General features: G+C 44.1%; 1 protein-coding gene and 1 long non-coding RNA gene across 3 annotated transcripts in view; both read left to right on the top strand.

Moving 5' to 3' along the window:
* The window catches only part of LOC135200438 (uncharacterized), a 112,446-nt gene that overhangs the window by 12,500 nt on the left and 78,208 nt on the right, over positions 1–21,738 (top strand). The gene's annotated exons all lie outside the window — the stretch shown is intronic.
* Positions 261–14,386, top strand: LOC135200436 (uncharacterized). Of its 2 annotated transcripts, none has more exons than XM_064229073.1 (5): positions 261–391; positions 1,491–2,334; positions 3,713–3,814; positions 4,229–4,399; positions 13,197–14,386. In XM_064229073.1, exons 2-5 carry the CDS (start codon positions 1,492–1,494, stop codon positions 13,842–13,844), a joined length of 1,764 nt encoding a protein of 587 aa, XP_064085143.1. In that variant the 5' UTR covers positions 261–391; position 1,491; the 3' UTR covers positions 13,845–14,386. The 2 variants fall into 2 exon arrangements, with proteins under 2 accessions (XP_064085143.1, XP_064085144.1); XM_064229074.1 differs by lacking the exon at positions 261–391 and adding an exon at positions 641–1,051.

Genomic DNA, 21,738 nt, shown 5'->3' with positions numbered 1-21,738 from the left:
TTGCTTCTTTCTAATGAACACCATAATTATTCCTTATAAGCCTGAATTTCAAGTCAATGGCCCATGAGGTGGGCTTGTTCCATATGAATAGGGTTCACCTTCTGAATAGTAATTATTATTAACCACACAAGACTAATCAGGTATAATTTCATGAATATTTTGTGAAGGTGTAATGTACCCCCCCATTTAATTTTTAATGTTTATATTTGCCAAACAATGGTATGTATTATCCTGACTCTTATCACCATCCTTCATCCTTATCAGCGATAGCGTAGAAGCAAGCTGGAGATATCGGGACAGATATGATTAATTTCGTGTTAAGGGTTTCCTCACCGCGGCATCAACAACCTCAATCGAAAATCTTAGTCCGTACAGCTAGCAACAGCTAAAGGTAAGGGATTTTATAAGTAATGAAGAAACTCATCTTACACAACATTCCTAATCTACTGACGATGTTTTACAGTAAACAGTTTTGAACTAAACATGTGACCATAGCTCAAACAAATTTTACTGTAACCTCCATCCAAACTCATTTGTTCTGTGTGCAGCCACGAATCTTCAGTTCTGTTATCTCTGATTCACCAACCAGTCCAAAAGAGTTCTTTGTTGGCTTGACAGATTTCATCCACCTATTGTGCAATATAGCTCTTTCACCTATGATTCTCACTAATCTTTTAATATCAGAGAATAAAGAATTCTGATGGGATAATAAGCATACATTGCCATTTCTCGACGATTTGATTTTAATTTTGTTCCAAAGATTTTCCTGTGAGACAGATCTGATAATTCGGTGATCATGTGATTGATAATCTTTGTGTAGCTGGTCAAAGATTCATAATTATACCCTTTTGTTGCACCCATTTTAATGACAGAAAAGAAAACTATTGAATTCAGTTTCATTTCTTCTTAATGGGACCTATGAGATCATTCAGTGCACAAAGGGAACTGACAGCTGTTTTGAAATGTGTAACAGGAGGAAAACCTCATAGTTGCACTAAGCAACAATGGTTACAAGAGGGTGGAAAATCAGATGGACGAAAGAGTAATTGAGGTACAGTAAAATGAATGAAAGAGGTCACTAGGGGCCAAAGGGACACTGCAAAGAACCTTAAGTAATCCCTACAGTGCAACACGTGAGGTGCACTGATGGCACTAACCTCCTATGGGTAGAGATGTCGTTGGACGCTTTATCGGAAAATTAGTATAAATATTTTGAATATTTTAATGCATTTTCTTTGTTTTTATGAATATTTTTTTATGAAAAAAAGCTCACTTTATATTTACTATTCCTGATATTCAATTCAGAGTATGCACTATAAAAGGAAGTAATTCATAAATGCAAAAATGATAGTTGTTGAAGTGAACTAAGTTTCTAATGCTTGTGAAATTTCAGAATAATAATTTCATTTTGGTCAAAATATTTCGCTCTAACTGCTTTAGAGTTCCTCGCTCAGAACATTTGTTAGTTTTGCATAAATTTTTATTCACAGAATGGAAATCCTGGACTGTGATATCTGCTTCCATGGCTTTGACGAGAGGGAGCGACTTCCCCGCACCTTGCCATGTGGACATAGCTTCTGCCATATTTGTATTAATAAAAGCCTGAGGGATGGGCCACTTATTTGTCCGTCTTGCAGAAGGAGTCACGCAATCAGAAATGCCTGTGAAGCTTCAGTTAATTACAAGCTGCTTAAAGTAGCAGAATCATTACGAGCAAGCAGAGAAACGCTGCCAACAACCTCTCATGGGAAGCCTTCTCCAATTAAGAATCAATCCTTGTCACTGGAACCCAAGCTCCATGCTGGCATCTGTGACGAGCATGGATCGTTCAGACTTTTTTGGTGTGGCAAATGTGAGGTTTGGATATGTCGCGATTGCACCGTTGTGGATCACCCTCCCGGCTTATGTCCTGCTTTATCTGTGAAAGATGCACTGGATAGCATGAAAGAGGGAGAAAAGAAACAAATGAAGGCGTCTGAAAAATTAAGAAAAGATTACATTAACCATCTTCAAGACTATCAAATCAAATTAAGCTCCTGCAATGCAAAGATGGATGAGCAAATAGAAGCTTTTCGGGAAATTCTTCACAGCAAAACTGTTTTGAAAACGATGATTAAAACGGAACAAGATCAGATCCAGTCTTCCTTGTCTGAAGTAAGTCAATTGGAAATGAAAATGTCAGACCTTCACGTAGTATTGCAGAAAAGTGAGACCGTCGAGGATACAACAGATGCCTGTCGCTCAGGTCAGAGCTGTCGAAAAGAGCTTGAAAATTGGATCCAATCAACCAGAGCAAAAACCAACGACTTCACTACTCTCCAGTTATGTGACGAGGTAAGATTCTTCAGAAGACTAAACTGAAAATCCTGCACTATAGCAGATTTTACAATGCTTCATATACAGTTTTGATGTTGGGAAAACCTCTAAAGCCCTTTCAGAGTCCCTGTGTTACAAGGGGGGTTCTGTTCTTGAGATGCGTCGTAAGCTGAAAATCTCCGTAAGCTGAAAAATTGTTAAAAATCCTAAGAAAACCTTACTTTTAATGCTTTGGCTATATTAAAAACTATGTAAAGTACATTTTTATCATATTTTTCATTACAACAGCCTTCAAATATTGGTTATTTTGCATTTTTGGAATCATATTTCTTCCGCCAGATCAGCGCCATAAGCGTCGTAACCCTGAAGCATTGTAAACCTTGAAATAATTTCTGATGAATATAATTGAAAAGCGTCGTAAACTTGGAACGTCGTAAGCCGGGAACTGAATTACATTGCTAAGTTTCAAGTACTTGGTAATGCTCAAGCAAAGATGCAATACATGGCTACCCTAAAACAGGCAGTCCCTGGGTTACGACAGGCTCGGGTTACGACGTTCCGAGGTTAAGGCGCTTTTCAATTATATTCATCAGAAATTATTTCCAGGGTTACAACGTATGTTCCAGGGTTACGGCGCCTACAGCACTGATCTGGCAGATGAAATATGACACCAAAAATGCATAATAATCAATATTTGAAGGTTTTTTTGATGAAAAATACAATAAGAACAAAGTTTACATAGTTTTTAATGCACCCAAAGCATTAAAAGTAAGGTTTTCTTAGGATTTTTCATTATGTTCCGGCTTACGACAATTTTTGGTTTACAATGCGTCTCAAGAACGGAACCCCCATCGTAACCCGGGGACTGCCTGTACAGTGAACCCCCGGTATTCGCAGACTGGATTCGTGGACTCAAGTATTCGTGGATTTCTCTCTGGAACATATGTCCCCATTATTTGCAGAAAATCTGCCTATTTGCAGTATTTTTCTATGAGAAATATCTACAAGGTGCTTTATTTTTTTTTAATCAATTCATTTAAAATGCCCATCTCCGCGAATACAGGGGAAAGCTGTACTATTCTTCTTGCTTTTTCATACATTTTTATCTATTTATTTGTTTTTTTAAAATAAGCGAGATCTCTTCTTTTGTGTATTTTCCATTACATTCTGTTACTTCTTTCTAATGAACACCATATTCTTTGGAAGCTTGAATTTCAAGTCAGTGGTCCCTTTGGTGGGCTTGTTTCATATGAATAGGGTTCATCTTCTGAAAAATGGTAATATGTAATGCTTTTGTTAACAATGATTTCATTCCTCACTTTCAGTGACCTAACTGGTGTACGTAATACCATCTTCAGCAATTGGGATGTTCATTTTATTCTTTTTTCATCTACAGCAATACAGTAAACACAGCCAAAATCTGCAGATGACCAAATACTGGCACACTAAGTTTTTCTCACCAGCAGTGTCTGCCCTGCTCAGTTATATGAAATCAAAGGTTAGTATATAAGATGCTAAACTATATATAATCAACTACAGAGCTGTTCTTGAGAACTGTTCACTTAAGTTCTATAAGATAGGAATACTATAAGATTTAGGCCAAAGGCCAAGAACTGCGACCTATCAGGTCATTCAGCGCTGAAAGGATGACCGAGAACAAAGGAAGTTTGAAAGGTGTAACAGGAGGAAATCACGTGGTTACACTACGAAACAATTGTTATGAGAGGGTGGAAAGTAAGATGGACGAAAGAGAATATGAATGGAAGTATAGTAAAAGGAAAGAAAGGGGTTGCAGCTAGGGGAGGAAGGGATGCAGCAAAGAACCTTCAGTAATGCCTAACTCTAGATCTAGATGAGCATCCAAAAATATGCATTTCTTACTTGGTAAAACAAGACTTTCTCGATATTCCAGGTTTCCGTTGATCACTTGACCAAGAATGACCTGAAAATCCTGACTAGCCTCGCCCCAGTATGGGCAGTTCAGTCCAAGTCCAAATCTGCCCCCATAACACAAAGTGACGAAAACCTGCTATTGCATGCACTGAAACTGCAGTCACCACCACAGGACGCTGTTATTTTACCCGTGAGTACACATTTTAATTTCCTATGAGGTCATCATTTCCTGTCAGCCTTAATTCACCACCTTCCTCTCTCCAATGCATCTTGGCTTCTTAAGCCTTTTTCCTGCATGTCATTTATTTTTGTTATTTTCTCCTTCCCGTTGATCTTTGGCCTTCCTCTTCTCCTTCTCTCCATGTTCATAAACCTTTTACACACGAGATCATCTCTCTGCACGACATGACCAAAGCACTGTAGTATTCTTTCCTGGGTCTTCTTCGATACTTCCTCTACCATAAATATTCCTTAAGAAGTTAGTTTCCGAGGATTTTGAACAAGGTAATGAGTAACCTTGTTTTAGTGTTGAAGTATAATATTGTTATGATACAATAAAGTTTCATACATACTTACCTGGCAGATATAAACATAGCTATCGACTCCGTCGTCCCCGACAGAAATTCAAATTTCGCGGCACTCGCTACAGGTAGGTCAGGTGATCTACCGCCCTGCTCTGGGTGGCAGGACTAGGAACCATTCCCGTTTTCTAATCAGATTCTCTCAACCTGTCTCCTGCGGGGAGGCTGGGTGGGTCTTCAATCGTATATATCTGCCAGGTAAGTATGCATGAAACTTTATTGTATCATAACATTATCATTTTCATACATTCAACTTACCTGTCAGATATATACATAGCTGATTGACACCCTTTGGTGGAGGGCAAGAGACAGCTAACTTACTGACTAGACAGGTAAACAACATATGTTGTAGGTATAAATAGACCTTGGTTCCTACCTTAATAGATGGAAGACTTCGTGGCTACTGCCCAGGAGTCTGCTTCACCTCAAGAGCCTTAGCGAGATAGTGATCTGTGGCCAAGAGTTCTTGCTGGTCTGTCGATGGGGTCTTATCCACTTACTCGGCAGAGCCTAACTGGCATTTGTCAAGGGGTGCTAATCCGCTTATATGACAACACGCCTTCTTTAAGGAGCACACAACCGATCCCGATCACCCGATCCTAACCCGTGTAAGTTCTAAGATTGCTAAGAGTCATCCCCAAACTCTTAGCAAACAACCACAAACTCGATAATCATACATACAAAATAAAAAAAAAAAATTTTGTACCCCTCTAATAGTCAGTTGTCACTCGATTCCTAATGAAGAGAAGTGAAGGCCGCCAGTGCGACATCTGACACTCCCATGCACAGGAAACACAAAGAACACATCCGACAAGAGGGTTACGTACACATATTTAAGGATCGGTGCTCTCTCCTTTACCCAGAAACGTCTGTGCTGACACAAACGGACCTAGAGAAAAACATCTCTCATACATCACTCGCACATCTTTTAAGTAATGAGATGCAAATACTGAGTTGCATCTCCAATAGGTTGCATCCAAATATTTGTTTTTAAGTGACATACTTCTTTGGAATGTCAATAGATGTCGCAATTGCCCTTACCTCATGAGCTCTTACTCTTAATAGATTAAAAGAGTCATCTGGGCAGTTCTTATGAGCCTCGGTAATTACACTAATAAAAACAAAGAAGGCCAAAGCATTTTTAGACATAGGTCTCTTGGGGTCTTTCACCGAGCACCATAGACCATGTTGTGAGCCTCCCAAACCGCTTCTTTCTGTCCAGATAGAATTTCAGTGCTCTAACTGGACAAAGTGATCTTTCTATTTCTCTACCTACTAGGCTAGTAAGTCCTTTTTACCTCGAAACTCCTGGGCCAGGGATTCGAAGGGTTCTCATTTTTGGCAAGAAAAAGTCTGGAATGAACAAATCGCAGAATCTTCTTTGAAGCCAACTCGTGACTCAAGGGCGTGCAACTCACTGACCCTTTTAGCCGTAGCCAGAGATAGCAGGAATATACACTTTCTAGTGATATCCCGGAATGAAGCCGTATGAGGTGGTTTGAACTTTTCCGAGGACAGAAATTTCAGAACCACATCCAAGTTCCAGCTCGGAACCCTAGGTTCTACTGACTTCGATGTTTCAAAGGAGCGGATGAGATCGTGCAAATCTTTATCATTCGTCAAATCTAACCCCTGTTTCTAAAGACTGACGAAGCATACTTCTGTATCCTTTAATAGTTGGTACAGAGAGATGTGACTTTTCTCAGGAAAAGGAGGAAATCCGCAATTTCGGTTACAGAGGTATTGGAAGAGGACAGCTTCTTTGACCTGCACCAGTTTCTGAAAACTTCCCACTTCGATTGGTACACTCGCCTAGTAGATGATCTGCGGGCTCTAGCAATTGCGCTTCCCCTTGCCAGCCTTGCGAGAAAACCCTCTTGCTCTGACAAAGGTCTTTCGAATAGTCGAAAGGCAGTCAGAGCAAGAGCGGGTAGATTTTGATGTACCTCTCGAAGTGGGGTTGTTTGAGCAGATCTATCCTGTTTGGAAGAGATCTGGGGAAGTCCACTGTCCACTCCATCACCTCCGTGAACCAAATTCGGGATGGCCAATATGGGGCTATCAGAGTCATTCTGGTTCCCTTCTGAGGACACAAACTTTCTGACTACTTCCCCAGTATTCTTGAATGGGGAAAAGCGTACACGTCTAGCCCTGACCAGTCCAGGAGAAAGGCGTCTATTGCATAAGCCCTGGGATCTTCTACCAGGGCGCAAAATGTATCTATCCTTTTGGAGAGAAACGTGGCGAATAGATCTATTTGCGGTTTCCCCCAAAGATACCCAAAGGGTCTGACAGACTTCCGAGTGGAGGGTCCATTCTGTTAGGAAGGACCTGGAACCTCCTGCTCAGTCTGTCCGCTCTCACGTTCCTCTCTCCTTGAACAAATCTCATTAGGAGAACCACGTTCCTTTGATTTGCCCAAATCAGCAGATCTCTTGCTAGTTCGTATAGGGTGAGAGAGCGAGTTCCTCCTTGTTTCTTGACATAAGCCAGAGCGGTTGTATTGTCGGAGTTATCTGTAGTACTTTGTCTCTGACTATCTGCTCGAAGCTATTAGCGTGAGGTGAATCGCAAAGAGCTCCTTGCAATTTATGTGCCATGACAACCTGCTCTTCCGACCAGGTGCCTGACACTTCTTTGGACCCTAAAGTCGCAACCCCAACCTGTCTCCGACGCGTCTGAGAACAATGTCAGGTTTGGGTTCCGTACTTCCAAGGATACTCCTTTGTTTTCTTCTAAGGGGTCACCACCACCTTAATTGTTGTTTTATTTCTAATGAGATTGGAAAACGTGTCCCGAGAGCTGGCCTGTCTTCCAACTCCAACTGCTTCTCAGGAAGAACTGAAGCAGAACGGAGATGTAGTCTTCCTAGAGGAAAGAACTGTTCGAGCGAGGAAAGGGTCCCCAGAAGGCTCAACCATTCCCTCGCTGAAGTACGCTCTTTCTCTAAGAAGTTCAATACTGTGGCACAGCCTTTCCTTATTCTCTCTTGAGAAGGAAATACTCGAAAACCCCGAGAATCCATCTGAATCCCCAGATAGACTACGTTCTGGCTGGGGACCATCTGAGATTTCTCGAGGTTTACGATTAATCTTAATACCTTCGTCAATTCCAGGATTGTTGACAGGTCCTCCAGACACTGCTTTCGACCTGGCCCTGATGAGCCAGTCGTCCAGGTATAGGGAGACGTTTATCCCTTTCATGTGAAGTGTTTTGACACATTTTTTCATCAAGTCTGTAAAGACTTGGGGAGCCGTAGATAGGCCGAAACACAGGGCCCTGAACTGATAGATTTCCTCCTCGAACATGAAACGAAGGTACTTCCTCGACGAAAACGGTGAATCGGGGACGTGGAAATATGCATCTTGAAGATCTAGGGACGCCATCCAATCTCCTTGACGGAGAGCTTGCAAGTACTGAGGCAGACGTTTTCATGCTGAACTTCTGTTGTTTCTACGAATTTTGTTCAGCGAACTTACATCCAGTACCGGTCTCCATCCCCCCGAGGCTTTCGCTACGAGAAACAAGCGATTGTAAAACCCCGGGGAGCTTTGATCCAGTACCAGCTCTATTGCTCTTTTGTCCCACATCTGTTCCACCATTTGACGAAGAGTATCCATCAGAACAGGGTCCCTGTATCTGGCGGACAGTTCCCTCGGTGATGTTGTCAAGGGGGGCCTGTCCTTGAATGGGATATAATAACCCTTCTTGATTATTGACATCGACCAAGGATCGGATCCTATGTCTTCCCATGCTCCCGCAAAGAACTGTAACCTGGCTCCTACAGGTGTCTGGAGGAAAGATTTCTCATTTTCCCTTCTTAAAGGGACGGAAGGCAGATCTTCCCCTTTTTTCCGTTGACTTCCTTCTGGCGATGGATCTAGCCTGAGGGCCTCCTCGAAAGGGCTGCTATTGTTGAGCTGGCCTAGAAGCTTTCTTTTCCTCACTGGCCACAGGTCTATTCTTCCTTGAGGATTGCCATTAGAAGATCTTGAGTGGCTTTCTCAGTTAGCGAATGGGCAATATGTCTCACCAACTGAGAAGGAAATAAATGTTCAGAGAGAGGCGCATACAATAAAGCGGATCTCTGCGAAGGCGAGACAGCCTTAGTGAGAAAAGCACTATGAACCGCCCTCTTCTTTAGTATTCCCGCACCGAAGAGGGAGCATACTTCTGCCGATCCATCTTGAACCGCCTTATCAATGCATGTAAGGATACAATGCAAGGTTTAGGTTTTCAGGCTTTAGTTGCTCTTTTTCATGGGACTTCTTAGCAATAACCCCAAGGGACCAATCCAGGAAGTTAAATACTTCTAAAGTATGGAAAAGTCCCTTGAGGAGATGGTCCATTTCCGAAAGACCCCATGTTGCTTTGGCTGAATTTAAGGCATGTCTCCTCTATGAGTCTACGAGACTGGAGAAGTCTGATTCAGCTGAAACGGGCAGAGACAATCCCATAATCTCTCCTGTTTCGTATCATATGCCTCTCCTACCCCTTAGTTTAGCGGGAGGCATGCAAAAGACTGTCCTTCCTAACTCCTTCTTTGTCTTGATCCAGGAGTCAAGAGATTGTAAGGCCCTTTTCATAGATATGGCCGGCTTCATTTTCAGGAAAGATGAAGACTTGTGCGCTTTCGTACTTGAAAATAGAGAGCGCGGAGAAGGAGGAGCGGCTGGAGTCAAGGCATCTCCGTATTCTTCTAAGAGAAGAGAAGAAAGAACTTTATAATTCGAAAGTCCTTCTCTGTTAGTAATTTCGTCCTCCGAGACGTCTTATAAATTAATAGGTTTGGAAGAGTAGGGCTCCCTTCCCTCCTCTGTCTCCTCCCTTGATTTCTTCCTTTCTGAAGAAGAAGCACTTCTATTAGGAGAGGGACTAAGAGTAATCTCTCTCTACGTTTATCATTAGGCGAGTCATGTATAAAAAAACGTTTTACGCCTGTTAGACTGCCTGTCGGATCAAGATCATTCATGAGAATGCGCCTGGCGTTTAGCAGGAGTATCTCGCTGAGAATGCTCCTGGAGCCTGGTAGAGTATCCTGTTTGGAATACTCCTGGCGCTGACGGTCGTAACACTCTTCGAATACTTCCTGGCGTCTGGTAGGCGCATCTCGCTCCGAATACTCCTGGCGCCCTGTTAGGAGTATTAAGCTCAGAATACTCCTGGCGCCTGGTAGGAGCATCGCGTTTCGAATACTCCTGGCGCCTGGTAGGAGTATTAAGTCCAGAATACTCCTGGCACCTGGTAGGAGTATTAATTCCAGAATACTCCTGGCGCCTGAGAGGAGTATCAAGATCAGAGTACTCCAGGCGCCTGGCAGGAGTATCTCTTCCTGAATACTCCTGACCTTTGGAAGGCGCATCTAGTTCCGAATACTCCTGTGGTTTGGTAGGAGTATCGCCCATGGAAGGCGCATTTCGATTGGCAAATATATTGCGCTTAGCAGGCGCTTTACTCCTATCAGGAGTTCTCTCTTCTCCAGTTGGCTCTTGTTGCTTGGATGAAGTTCTGGGCCTAGAACGATCTACAGTAAAGTCAGGCTCTTTGCGCCTACTTGGCGCCTGGCTCCTAGCTGGCGCCAGACGCTTGCAGGAGTTACTTCCTTTTCCACTTCTCTCCTGCCTAACGCACTGCTTCCCCAGAGATGGTCGCCTGTGCGACACCTCCCCTGGAGGGTTCGTTGCGCCCGACAGGAGATCGGTATTTGGATCTCTTAATCGGTAAGCCTATCATCCTTCTTATGAGTAGGCTCTTTAGAAAGTACTACTCCTACCAAAGACGCTAATTGCTCCTGTACATTCATCAAAATTTTCCTGGTCGAAGGCTCATTCGAATCAGGAGAAGGAGATCTGGAAGGCGCTCGAGAGTTTCCTACATTCCAAGGATCTAACTCCTTTCTAGCCTTCTACATTACCGAAGGCGCATCCTCTTCAGAGAAGCGCTCGGGGCTAGAATTGAGCTCAGGTTCTTTCCAATTCCTCTTCAGCAGACGTGAAAGCTTCGACTCCTTCCATCCTCTTCTCGGAAAAGGCGAACTAGATGACAAAAAAGCACTCACGAAGGACGCTTTTCCTATAGCTGTCCCTGGCAGTCTGAGATGTATAAGATTCTGCCGAAGGGACGCCTGATCGTTGGGGATTCTCCACGACCCCCGTACGGCTTTCGACTTTCCTTCTCCTCTGGGCCAGGGAGCTTGGAAGAGGTCTAGCACCTGGGAGCGTCGCAGAGACGACCAGATGCCCCCTCCACTACACTGGGGACACTAAAATCACTCGAGAAACCACATTCACTTCTCTTACCTTCCAATGCTTCCATTTTTTCCTGCATTCTTTGAAGGGAAGCTCTGAGTTCCGCCATTTCTGAGGCAGAATCAGAGGGATTAACTTGTGAACGGGCTGAAATAGAATGGCATAATATGAGAAGAAGAAAGAAGCTACAGAACTAGATAAAAGTTCACGAGATCTAGACATTTTTCGGCTTTTGTAAGCCGCCTTCCTCTCTCTATCTTTCTCTAACTTCTTCAAGTAAGAAGTTAGATTCTTCCATTCTTGCACACTCAATTTCTCACACTCGTTACACGTATTCTCAATTGAGCATTTAACCATTCTACAACCACTGCATGTAGTGTGAGGATCTACCGAAGCTTTCGGAATCCTCACCTTACAGCCCTCATTCACACACACTCTGAAGCTAACACTAGAATCAGACATATTCACGAAAATCCAAAGCGAAGTCCAAAAAACAGTCCACGATAGCGAATGCCAAACAACAATCCAAGTACGTCACCAAAAATCAGTCGAAAGATGATCAAAAGCGTTGTGAAAAAAGAATTCCAGTCAGGAGGAAGTAACAACAATGTTGATACTACCGGCGACAGAGAGAATCTGATTAGAAAACGGGAATGGTTCCTAGTCCTGCCACCCAGAGCAGGGCGGTAGATCACCTGACCTACCTGTAGCGAGTGCCGCGAAATTTGAATTTCTGTCGGGGGACGACGAGTCGATAGCTATGTATATATCTGACAGGTAAGTTGAATGTATGAAACTTTTGATTTAATTAAAGTGTGTGAATGTGGTGCAGGAGAGACAAGTTGTGTTGGAATTGTTCCACTGAATGAGGGGAACAGGTAGAGAACTTACAGATCAGAGTTCAGTTATTACAGGAAAAGGAGATTCTGGTTTTGTATAGGATTAGAGAGGGTGCATTAGCGATTTATATTTAAATGTCAGAATATCAGAGGAACAGTTAAGGTAGAGGAAGTATCAAAGGAGGCCCTGGAAAGAAGACCACAGTGGATTACAGTATTTGCGTTCTCCGGATTCGCGGACTCACACATTCGCGGATTTCTCTCGGGAACCTTTCCCTGCATTATTCGCGGAAAATTTGCGCATTCGCTGTATTTTTCTATGAGAAATATCCACAAATTCCTGGTTTTTGTTATCAATTTCATCATAAAATGCACTTTTTGTGATAAAACTATTACAAAAACCAAGTATGAAAATTTTTAGTGGCTTTTCTTAAGTTTTAACTAACAAAATAGGCTGTTTTTAGCGTTTTTATAGGGATTCCAAACATTCGCGGATTGCTAAACTATTCGCGGGGGGGGGGTCTGGTACGCATCCCCCGCGAATACGGGGGGACCACTGTAGTCATGTTATGCAGAGATGAAGATCATGTTTTTGAGCATGGCAAAGGGAAGGAGAAGAGGAGGAAGGTCAAAGTTCAGATGGAAGGATAAAATAGCAAATGGAATGCAAGAGAAAGGTTTAGGAAGTCAGGATGGACTGGACAAAGAAAGGTGGAGAAGGCTGATAGGAAACAGCAACCTCATTGAAGACAAAAATGTTCGACAATTTAGTACATACAGTATGTATAAAGCTAGATAACACTCGATTCTTCTGGTCAAACATAACACTATCTATTCTTCTGGTCAAACATAACACTATCTATTCTTCTGGTCAAACATAACACTATCTATTCCTCTGGTCAAACATAACACTATCTATTCTTCTGGTCAATATTTGGCTGAGTGTCTGCAATTGGCAATGAAGCAGTATGTGCACCTAAGTAAGCCAAAATTACTGGCAGTGAACAGCATTTGCTAAACAATTCTCCAAAACAACAAAAAATACAGCACTGTTTTTGAGTAATCATGCAGACACTTTAAAAAAAACTTCACACTCAAGAATGGCTACAATAAAGTTTAGAAAAAGTAGTCCAGTTTGATTCAAATTCTAAACAATACGTACAACCCTTTCAGTTAATATGAAAACAAAACGTTTACTAGTTTTGGAGGCAAAGCACATACAGGGCACATTATGTCTTATTTGTAGTATCCCCATGCACCAGCAACTATCTTAATGCCTCTTTTGCTTGAAATATGTAATTCGTGTTCTTGAATTTCAGTATGACGAAATTGTGGCTCTAGAGAAGCAATGTCCTCAGGTGTTCTTGGACTTGTCTTGGAGAGGAGTTAAGAGAGGAACAACTTACATCCAGATGAAAGATCTGTCCCCAGCCAGTGAAGCATCAGGAAAGAAAGCGTTCTTTCGACTCTGCACAGGAGAAGGAGACAAGTCTTTCGTTGGCTCAAACATGACACAAGTACTGGAAAATAACTTGCTAGATGGAAGAGAACGACTATGTTGGAAAGGCGACGGTCGTGGAGTAAACGTACAAGGAATGTCTTTGAAGGAAATTAATATTACTCCAGGTCTTGTGACGTGTTCACGGTCAGGCAACTCTCTGCAATTCTCTGTGTGGTACAAGTCGTCATTGAATCTTAAGTTGGACCCTTATTCCTCCATCACATTTAATCAGTTTCCAAGAGACCCATATTCTTCCACGACATTTCACAATACTGTACACGATCCTTATTCCTTCCCAACAATTTCTCAGGCTGGTGTGGATCCTTATTCTTCAGGAACATGTCATCTGCAGGACAAATTTGAGACTCTGGGAGTGGTAACCAAAAATCCTCATATTATTGGAAAATGCAGCAAAACACCTCATTCTAACGTAGTGACTATAATGGACTGTGGGCTTTTGTTATAAAAAGCAACTAAAATAACAGAAGCTGCTCACCAGTCTGCAAAAGCAAGTCATCCATGGATAACAGTTTTCTCTCTAATTGTATTTGGGCTGTACACAAACTGAGAATGAGAACTGGCTAGAGTGATAAGAAAAAATACCAAATTTCTGAATTTAACTAAGACAAAGACATTTGGCAATGTGACAGTCCTCCTAAAAGTTTGTAAAGAACCAACTGAGATGCACAAACACAATCTTTCAAAGTATTCAATTTGCTCAATAACCTTAAAATTTGAATCTATAGTATATAGTCGACCGCCGCTTATTTACGGTTCTGGATTAACGGCTCCACCTATTTGCGGATTTTTATGTGGAACGTATATATCCACACTCTCAACGGAAAAATTACCTATTCACGGAATTTTTCATAGAGAAATTTCACTAATTTACACTGTATTTTCATATAATTTTATGACTAAATACATTTGTTTTTTCGTGATAAAACTATTAAAATGTTCAGGTATGTACATATAAGCATTCTTAAGTTTTTTTTTTTTTTTTTTTTTTTGCATTTGAACTATCCAAAAATAGGCAGTTTATAGTCTTTTTTATCAAGTATTCCCAGATTTTTGCTATTCACGGAGGTTGTGGTCCCTATCCCCCGCGAATCTCGGGGGTCAACTTTGTTTTATGTGGTAATGCACACGCAACAGTGCCCTGAAGTTGGTTTTATTTTACGTCACTGATGGCTGGAATGTTATTTTGGTGATATCAGAAGATGCTATATGTCAGCTCATTTTATTCAAAATTGGGAAAGCGTCATCTTTTCCATCATATTCTGTACAGGTTCTACATGAATGCTATTTCAGTTTTGATATGTTATTGGTTAGTATACAATAAGGTTTTGTACATACTTACCTGGCAGATATATACTTAGCTATACGTCTCTGACGTCACGACAGAATTCAAAACTCGCGGCACAGGACGCGACAGGTAGGTCAGGTGATCTACCTTACCCGCCGCTGGGTGGCGGATGTAAGAACCAATCTCCCTTTCCAGCCAGAATTTTTCCTTCCACCGGTCTCCTGAGGGGAGGCTGGGCGGGCCATCAATCGTATATACTGCCAGGTAAGTATGTACAAAACAGGTTTATTGGTATACTAAAACATACTTTTTTGTACATGAACTTTCCTGTCAGATATATACTTAGCTGATTGACACCCTTGGTGGAGGGAAACGAGACAGCAATAATAAATATGGAAAAAAGGGGAAAACAACACTAGTTGTAGGATGTAAAAACAACCTTGGTTCTTACCTGTTTAGGCAGAAGACTTCGTAGTTACTGTCTATGAGTCTGCGTTGCCTTAAGAGCTTCAGCGATGGGCGTGACCTACAGCTGACAGACTCTTTGGGTCTATCAAAGGGATTTGGTTGTCCGCTTACTTGATAGAATCCGAGCAGGATCTGTCAACGGGGATTCGCCCACTTATATGACAGAACCTAACCATCATCATTGCAAGGAGCTCAACATACACCGATCACCTAACCAATCTAATCATTGTTAGCACTACGAAATGAAAAACATGCCTACCCGCATGTTCTTTCAAACAACCAAAACTTACAACCTAACAAGGGGAAAAAAATATATACTACTAAGGATATGTCTCAGCTCCTGCCCCAGCACCGAATCCGCCGATACGTACGGGCCTAACCCGAAGCACTTTTCATACGTAATTTTGACGTCTCTCAGATAGTGGTTTGCAAAGACTGAGTTGCAACGCCAGAATGTTGCCTTCATAATATTACTCAGGGATATGTTTTTGTTAAAAGTCAATGACGTGGCAATAGCTCTTACCTCAGAGCTTTGACCTTAAGAACTTTGTATTGACTTTCCTCACATATCGCATGCGCTTCCTTCACCAGGCTTCTGATAAAGAAAGAAAGCGCATTCTTCGAAAGTGTCCTCCTTGGATCTCTTACAGAGCACCAAAGGTTGACATCATTGCTTAAGTTTTTTCTTTCTCTGTAGATAGAATTTCAAACTTCTTACTGGGCAAAGAGACCTCTCTGCTTCCTCGCCTACTAATGCAGACAATCCTTGTACTTCAAAGCTCCTAGCCAAGGATTTGAGGGGTTCTCGTTCTTGGCTAAGAACGAAGGAAGGAATGAACAGATAGCTGCATCTCCTCTGAATCCCACATTTCCTTCTAGTGCATGGAGTTCACTAACCCTTTTTGCGGAAGCCAATGCCATGAGGAAAATTGTCTTCTTCGTGAGGTCTCTAAATGATGCAGACTGAGGCGGTTCGAACTTATTGGACCTCAGGTAACGTAGCACTACATCCAGATTCCAACTCGGAACCCCTGGAGAAACCTTCTTGGATGTTTCAAACGATCTTATTAGATCATGAAGGTCCTTATCTTCTGAAATGTTTAAGTTTCTGTGCCTAAACACACTGCAGAAGAGCATTGCTACGATAGCCTTTAATGGTTGATACCGCCAATCCACTTTCTTCCCTAAGGAAAAGTAAGAAGTCTGCTATTTGTGTCACAGAGGTACTGGAAGAGGAAAAGTGATGGTTCCTACACCATCGCCGAAAGACGTCCCACTTCGATTGGAGACTCTAAGGGTAGAAGCCTTCTTGCTGCTGCGATAGCCGTTGCAAAAACTCTTGCCGAAAGCCTCTCGTTCTGACCAAACTTTTGACAGTCTGAAGCCAGTCAGATCTAGAGCGGGGAGGTTGTGATACCTCTCGAAGTGGGTTGTCTGAGCAGATCGATCCTCTGTGGTAATGTTCTCGGAAGATCTACTAACCATTCCAGTACCTCTGTGAACCATACTTGTGCGGGCCAGAACGGGCTACCAGCGTCATCCTTGCTGCCTCCGATTCTGCAAATTTCTTTAGAGTCTCATCCCAGTATCTTTGAATGGAGAAAAGCATACGTGTCTAGACCCTTCCAATCTAGTAGAACGCGTCTATCGACACTGCCCTCGTGTCCGATATCGGAGAGCAGTAGTTGGCTATCCTCATATTCTTGGCTGTGGCGAAGAGGTCTATATGAGGTTTGCCCCAAAGCTTCCACAGGTCCTGGCAAACATCTTCGTGCAGAGTCCACTCTGCCGGCAGACTTGATCTTTCCTGCTTAGGAGGTCTGCTCTGACGTTCTTTTCTCCCTGTACGAACCTGGTAAGGAGACAAATCTTCCTTTTTTCTGCCCAAAGCAGAAGTTCTTTTGCTGTCTCGTACAGGGAGAAAGAGTGAGTCCCCCCTTGCTTCCTGATGTAAGCCAGGGCCGTGGTGTTGTTTTCCGAGTTGATCTGAACTTTTGTTAGCTAGGACGTGGGGCTCGAAAGCTTTCAAAGCTAGCCAAACCGCCATCAGCTCCTTCTTGTTGATGTGCCAGGTCACCTGTTCCTTGTTCCAGGTGCCTGACACTTCTCTTGAGCCGAGCGTCGCTCCCCAACCTGTTTCCGAGGCGTCGGAATACAACACTTGGTTGGGGTTCGGAATGTGAAGGGACATCCCTTCTGCAAACTTGAGAGGGTTGGCCCACCAAGAGAGGTCCTTCTTGATTTCCTTTGAAATCTCGAAGGAGAACTCTAGGTTTTGTGAACGACACCTCCAGTTTCGATGGAGAAAGAACTGGAGAGGTCTGAGGTGCAACCTTCCTAGAGAAAGGAATTGCTCCAGCCGACGGAGAAGTGTCCACCCCAACAAACTCATTCCACCCTTCCCTCGCTGTGCATACTTCTTTCTCTAGGAAGGGCTTTGACTTTCTCTGACCCTCTTGCTATCCGTTCTGGAGACGGAAAAGCCCGAAAATCCAGAGAAGCCATCCGAATCCCCAGATAGATACGATCTTGACTGGGGATCAACTGAGACTTTTGAAAGTTCACCAAAAGTCCAGAGAACTTGCCATGAAAAGGGTCTTTTGTAGGTCCTCCAAACATCTTTCCTGAGACTTGGCTCTGATCAGCCAGTCGTCCAAGTAAAGGGACACTCTGACTCCCTCCAAATGTAGCCATCTTGCTACATTTTTTGTTTTTCATTAGGCCTGTAAAGACCTGAGGGGCTGTTGAAAGGCCGAAGCACAAGGCCCTGAAACTGGAATATCCTTCCTCCCATCATGAACCTGAGGTATTTCCTTGACGAAGGATGGATAGGCACATGGAAGTAAGCGTCCTGAAGATCTAGGGACACCATCCAGTCCCCTGGCCGAAGGGCCGCCAACACTGAGGATGTCGTCTCCATGGCGAACTCCTCTTTTCTACAAGAAAATTCAGGGCGTTACATCCAGAACCGGTCTCCATCCTCCTGAGGCTTTTGGAACTAGAAAAAGGCGGTTGTAAAAGCCCGCTGAGCAAGGGTCGCTCACTAGGCTCTATAGCCTCTTTCTCGACATTTGTTCCACTGCTTGTGTTAAAGCAAGGCTCATGATGGGATCCCTGTACCTGGCCACCAACTCCCTCGGAGTCGTTGTCAACGGTGGTCTTTCCGTAAAAGGAATCAGATATCCTTTCTTTATTATAGAGAGGGACCAGTTGTCCGCTCCTCTCTTTGTCCAGGCTTCCGAGAATCTTAGAAGTCTGGCACCTACTGGTGTTTGGAGGACTACTTCCCTACTTCTTAGCTCTTGACAGAGCGTGAGAAGGATCTACCTCTCTTGAAACTTTCTATTACCTCTCGAGAGAGGCTCTAGAAGGGGGGCCCCCTCGAAAGGGCTCCTGTCTAGCTGGAGTCTCCTTCTTAGTCTTCGTCTGGAAGAGGTCTTAGGCTTCCGTGCCGACTGTGCGAGCATGTCCTGAGTCGCCTTCGCAGAGATAGATCCTGAGATGTCCTGGATTATCTTCTTTGGAAAAAGCAGAGGCGAGAGCTGGCGAATACAGGAGAGAGGCTCTTTGGGCATGCGAAACAGACTTCGTCAGAAAAGAAAAAGCAGAAGACTGATCTCTTCTTAAGGATCCCTGCTCCAAAGAGGGAGGCTATTTCGCTCGATCCATCTCTAACTGCTTTGTCAATGCACGTTAGAACACTGTTTAGATCTTCTGGCGAAATAGCATCCGGGTTCTGAGTCTTCTTAGCCAAGACCCCCCAAAAGACCGTCAAGGAAGTTGAAGACTTCCAAGACTCTAAACATTCCCTTCAGCAGGTGGTCAAGCTCGTTCATAGCCCAGGTCGTTTTAGCCGACGAAAAGCAAAGACCGCCGAGCGTCGTGCTGCATCCACCAGAGAAGAGAAGTCCCGCATCCGCCGATGAAGGAAGACCCAGACCTAAGGTTCTCCAGACTCGTACCAAAATCCGAGTCTGCCCGTAAGCTTGGAAGGAGGGAAAGAAAACACAGTTTTCCCTTTCTCTTCCTTAGAAAGCAGCCAATCACCAACACCTCTCAAAGCCTTCTTCATTGAGATGGTTGGCTTCATCCTCACACAAGAGGAAACTTTCGTCTTCTTCGAAGTCGAGAATAAAGAGAGAGGAGACGGAGGAGCGACGGGAGTAAGGGGGATTCTCCAAACTCTTGAAGAAGTAGATCTGTAGGATCTTGTAGGACGAAACTGACGAGTCCTTCACCAAATCCTCTTCTGAAGGTTCAACTTCATCCACTGAAGAACCCTCCGCTTCTTTACGAGTGCAGTTAGCCTTCTCTAAAGAAATGCGCCTGTCCAGAGAGTGTCTAGTAGTAGACTGGCGCCTATCAGGGGAAGGCAAAGTTCCTGGAGAGCTCCTCTCGAATGAGTCCTTCCTACTCTGATGAGTGCTTGCTCTTTGCTCCTTAATCCTACTCCTAGAATTCCGGGCTTCCGGGGAAGGGGGAGCGCCTGCTAGGAGAGAGAGCCTACTATGCTCAAGGCGCTTCTCAGGCTCCATGCGCCTGTTCAAAGGAGAGCGGCTGCCAGGCGAGCTGCGCCTACCATGAGGCGAACGCCTACTAGGCTCTTGGCGCCTACTTACAGGAGAGCGAAGGTCTGGAGAAGGTCGCTTACTAGGAGACCGGCGTCTACCATGCTCCACAAACTTCGCACGCCGACTTGTGTGTCTCTTCAAAAGGTAGTCTCCCAGAAGAGACATATCTTTCAGGCTCTACGCGCTGTCCTGAATCGAGCGGCTAAAAGTAGAGCCGCGCTTATCAGGAGAAAAGCGCTATCAGGAGAAAAGCGCCTATCCTCCGCACCCACGCTTGGGAGCGGGAGAGCGTCTACTTGGGGAGTAGCGCCTAGTAGCCTCAAGCGCCTACTAGGCTCAAGGCGCCTAACATAAGGCGAGATCCTGTCTCTAGACGAATCCATCAAAGAGTAGGCTCTCTTATCCGGGGAATGAAGGATCTTCGTAAAAGAGCGCGAGGACGAGGCTGTACGCCTGTCTTTAGACGAACGCCTACTAGTCGCTAGATCCCTTCCTACTGGAGAGATGTAGTCACCAGGAGAAAGCTTCTTGGGCGATTGATGCCTGGAAGACGACAAGCGCCTGCTGAGGGAAGAGCGCCTCCTTCCATCCGCTGATAAAGGAGAGAGAACCGACTCTGACTGAGACGGTAAGACAGGTGAAGGAATCCTAGACTTCTTGACAGGGAGAGAGACGTCTTTCCGACGCGTTCCTCCTGCCAAGGAGCCCGCCAGTGCCGAAATCTGCGCTTGCAGTCCCGCAAGAATTCGAGCTGGAGATCTTGTAAAATCCTCCACCGGAGAAGAGGATCGAAGCCTACTATGAGGCGAGAACTCCTGCTCCCTCCTGGGTTTTCTTGATCTCTACTTTCCGGCTCTTCTGGAAAAACTTCCGGGCTGGAAGGAAAGGAGCCAGGCGCCTTTCCAGGCTCTCTTCAGCGGTCGTGAAGAATCCGAGGCGCTCCATCCTCTTCTAGGTGAAGGTGAGGAAGACGAAGAGAAGCCTTGGCGCAATACCTCCTTCTTCGCGCGAACAAGGGCAGCCTGGGTACGAGCATCAGGATCTACCGAGGGACGCCTGATCGGTGGGAGTTCTCCCTAACCTTCCTGCGGCTTTTGACTTTCCTCCTCCACTGGGACTGGGAGTCTGGAAGAGGTCTAGGCCTGGAAGCATTAAGGAGCGATCAGACGCACCCTCCACTGCACTGGGGTCACTGCACAATTCACCTTCACTACTCTTACCTTGCAACGAACGGATCTTCTTTTCCATGCTAAGGATCGTGGCTCTCATGGTTGCCACTTCCGTAGTCGTATCCTTAGGTTCGATGCAGGGCGCAGGAGCTGAAACTGAGAAGGTTCTAATGCTACAACAGGATTTTCTTCTAAACTCGCTATTCTAACTCGCTAATACGAGACTTACTAGAACTCCTAGAAGAAGCCTTTCTCACCTGTCTTTCTCTAACTTCCTCAAGTAGGAAGAAAGAGCCTTCCATTCACCCTCATCCAACTTCTCACACTCATTACACGGGTTATCAAAAGAACATTCTTTACCTCTCAAATTTACAGCAAACTGTGTGAGGATCTACCGTAGCTTTCGGTAGTCTCACCTTGCATTTCATCCATATATGCGCACACTCTTAAAATCATAGTAAGTATTTTCTTAACCTCTAACTCAGACATCTCGAAATCAAAGAAAAATCCAAATCAATATCCAAAAACAATCCACAAATGCGTATGCCAAGCCAACAAGATCAGGTACTTCACCGAAAGTCAGTCCAAATAAATCCACGGCAACGAGAAATGAATAAAGCTGTCAGGAGGGTAACAACCACAGGTGTAGTCGTCACCGGCGACAGAAAAATTCCTGACTGGAAAGGGAGATTGGTTCTTACATCCGCCACCCAGCGGCGGGTAAGGTAGATCACCTGACCTACCTGTCGCGTGTGCCGCGAGTTTTTGAATTTGCTCGTCGTGACGTCAGAGACGTATAGCTAAGTATATATCTGACAGGAAAGTTCATGTACATTACTGTTTACA

The sequence above is a fragment of the Macrobrachium nipponense genome, chromosome 26, assembly GCF_015104395.2.
Source record: "Macrobrachium nipponense isolate FS-2020 chromosome 26, ASM1510439v2, whole genome shotgun sequence".
In the NCBI taxonomy this organism is placed as follows: domain Eukaryota; kingdom Metazoa; phylum Arthropoda; class Malacostraca; order Decapoda; family Palaemonidae; genus Macrobrachium; species Macrobrachium nipponense.
Note: the sequence above shows the minus strand (reverse complement) of the source record. Positions and strands in the feature narration are given on the sequence as shown.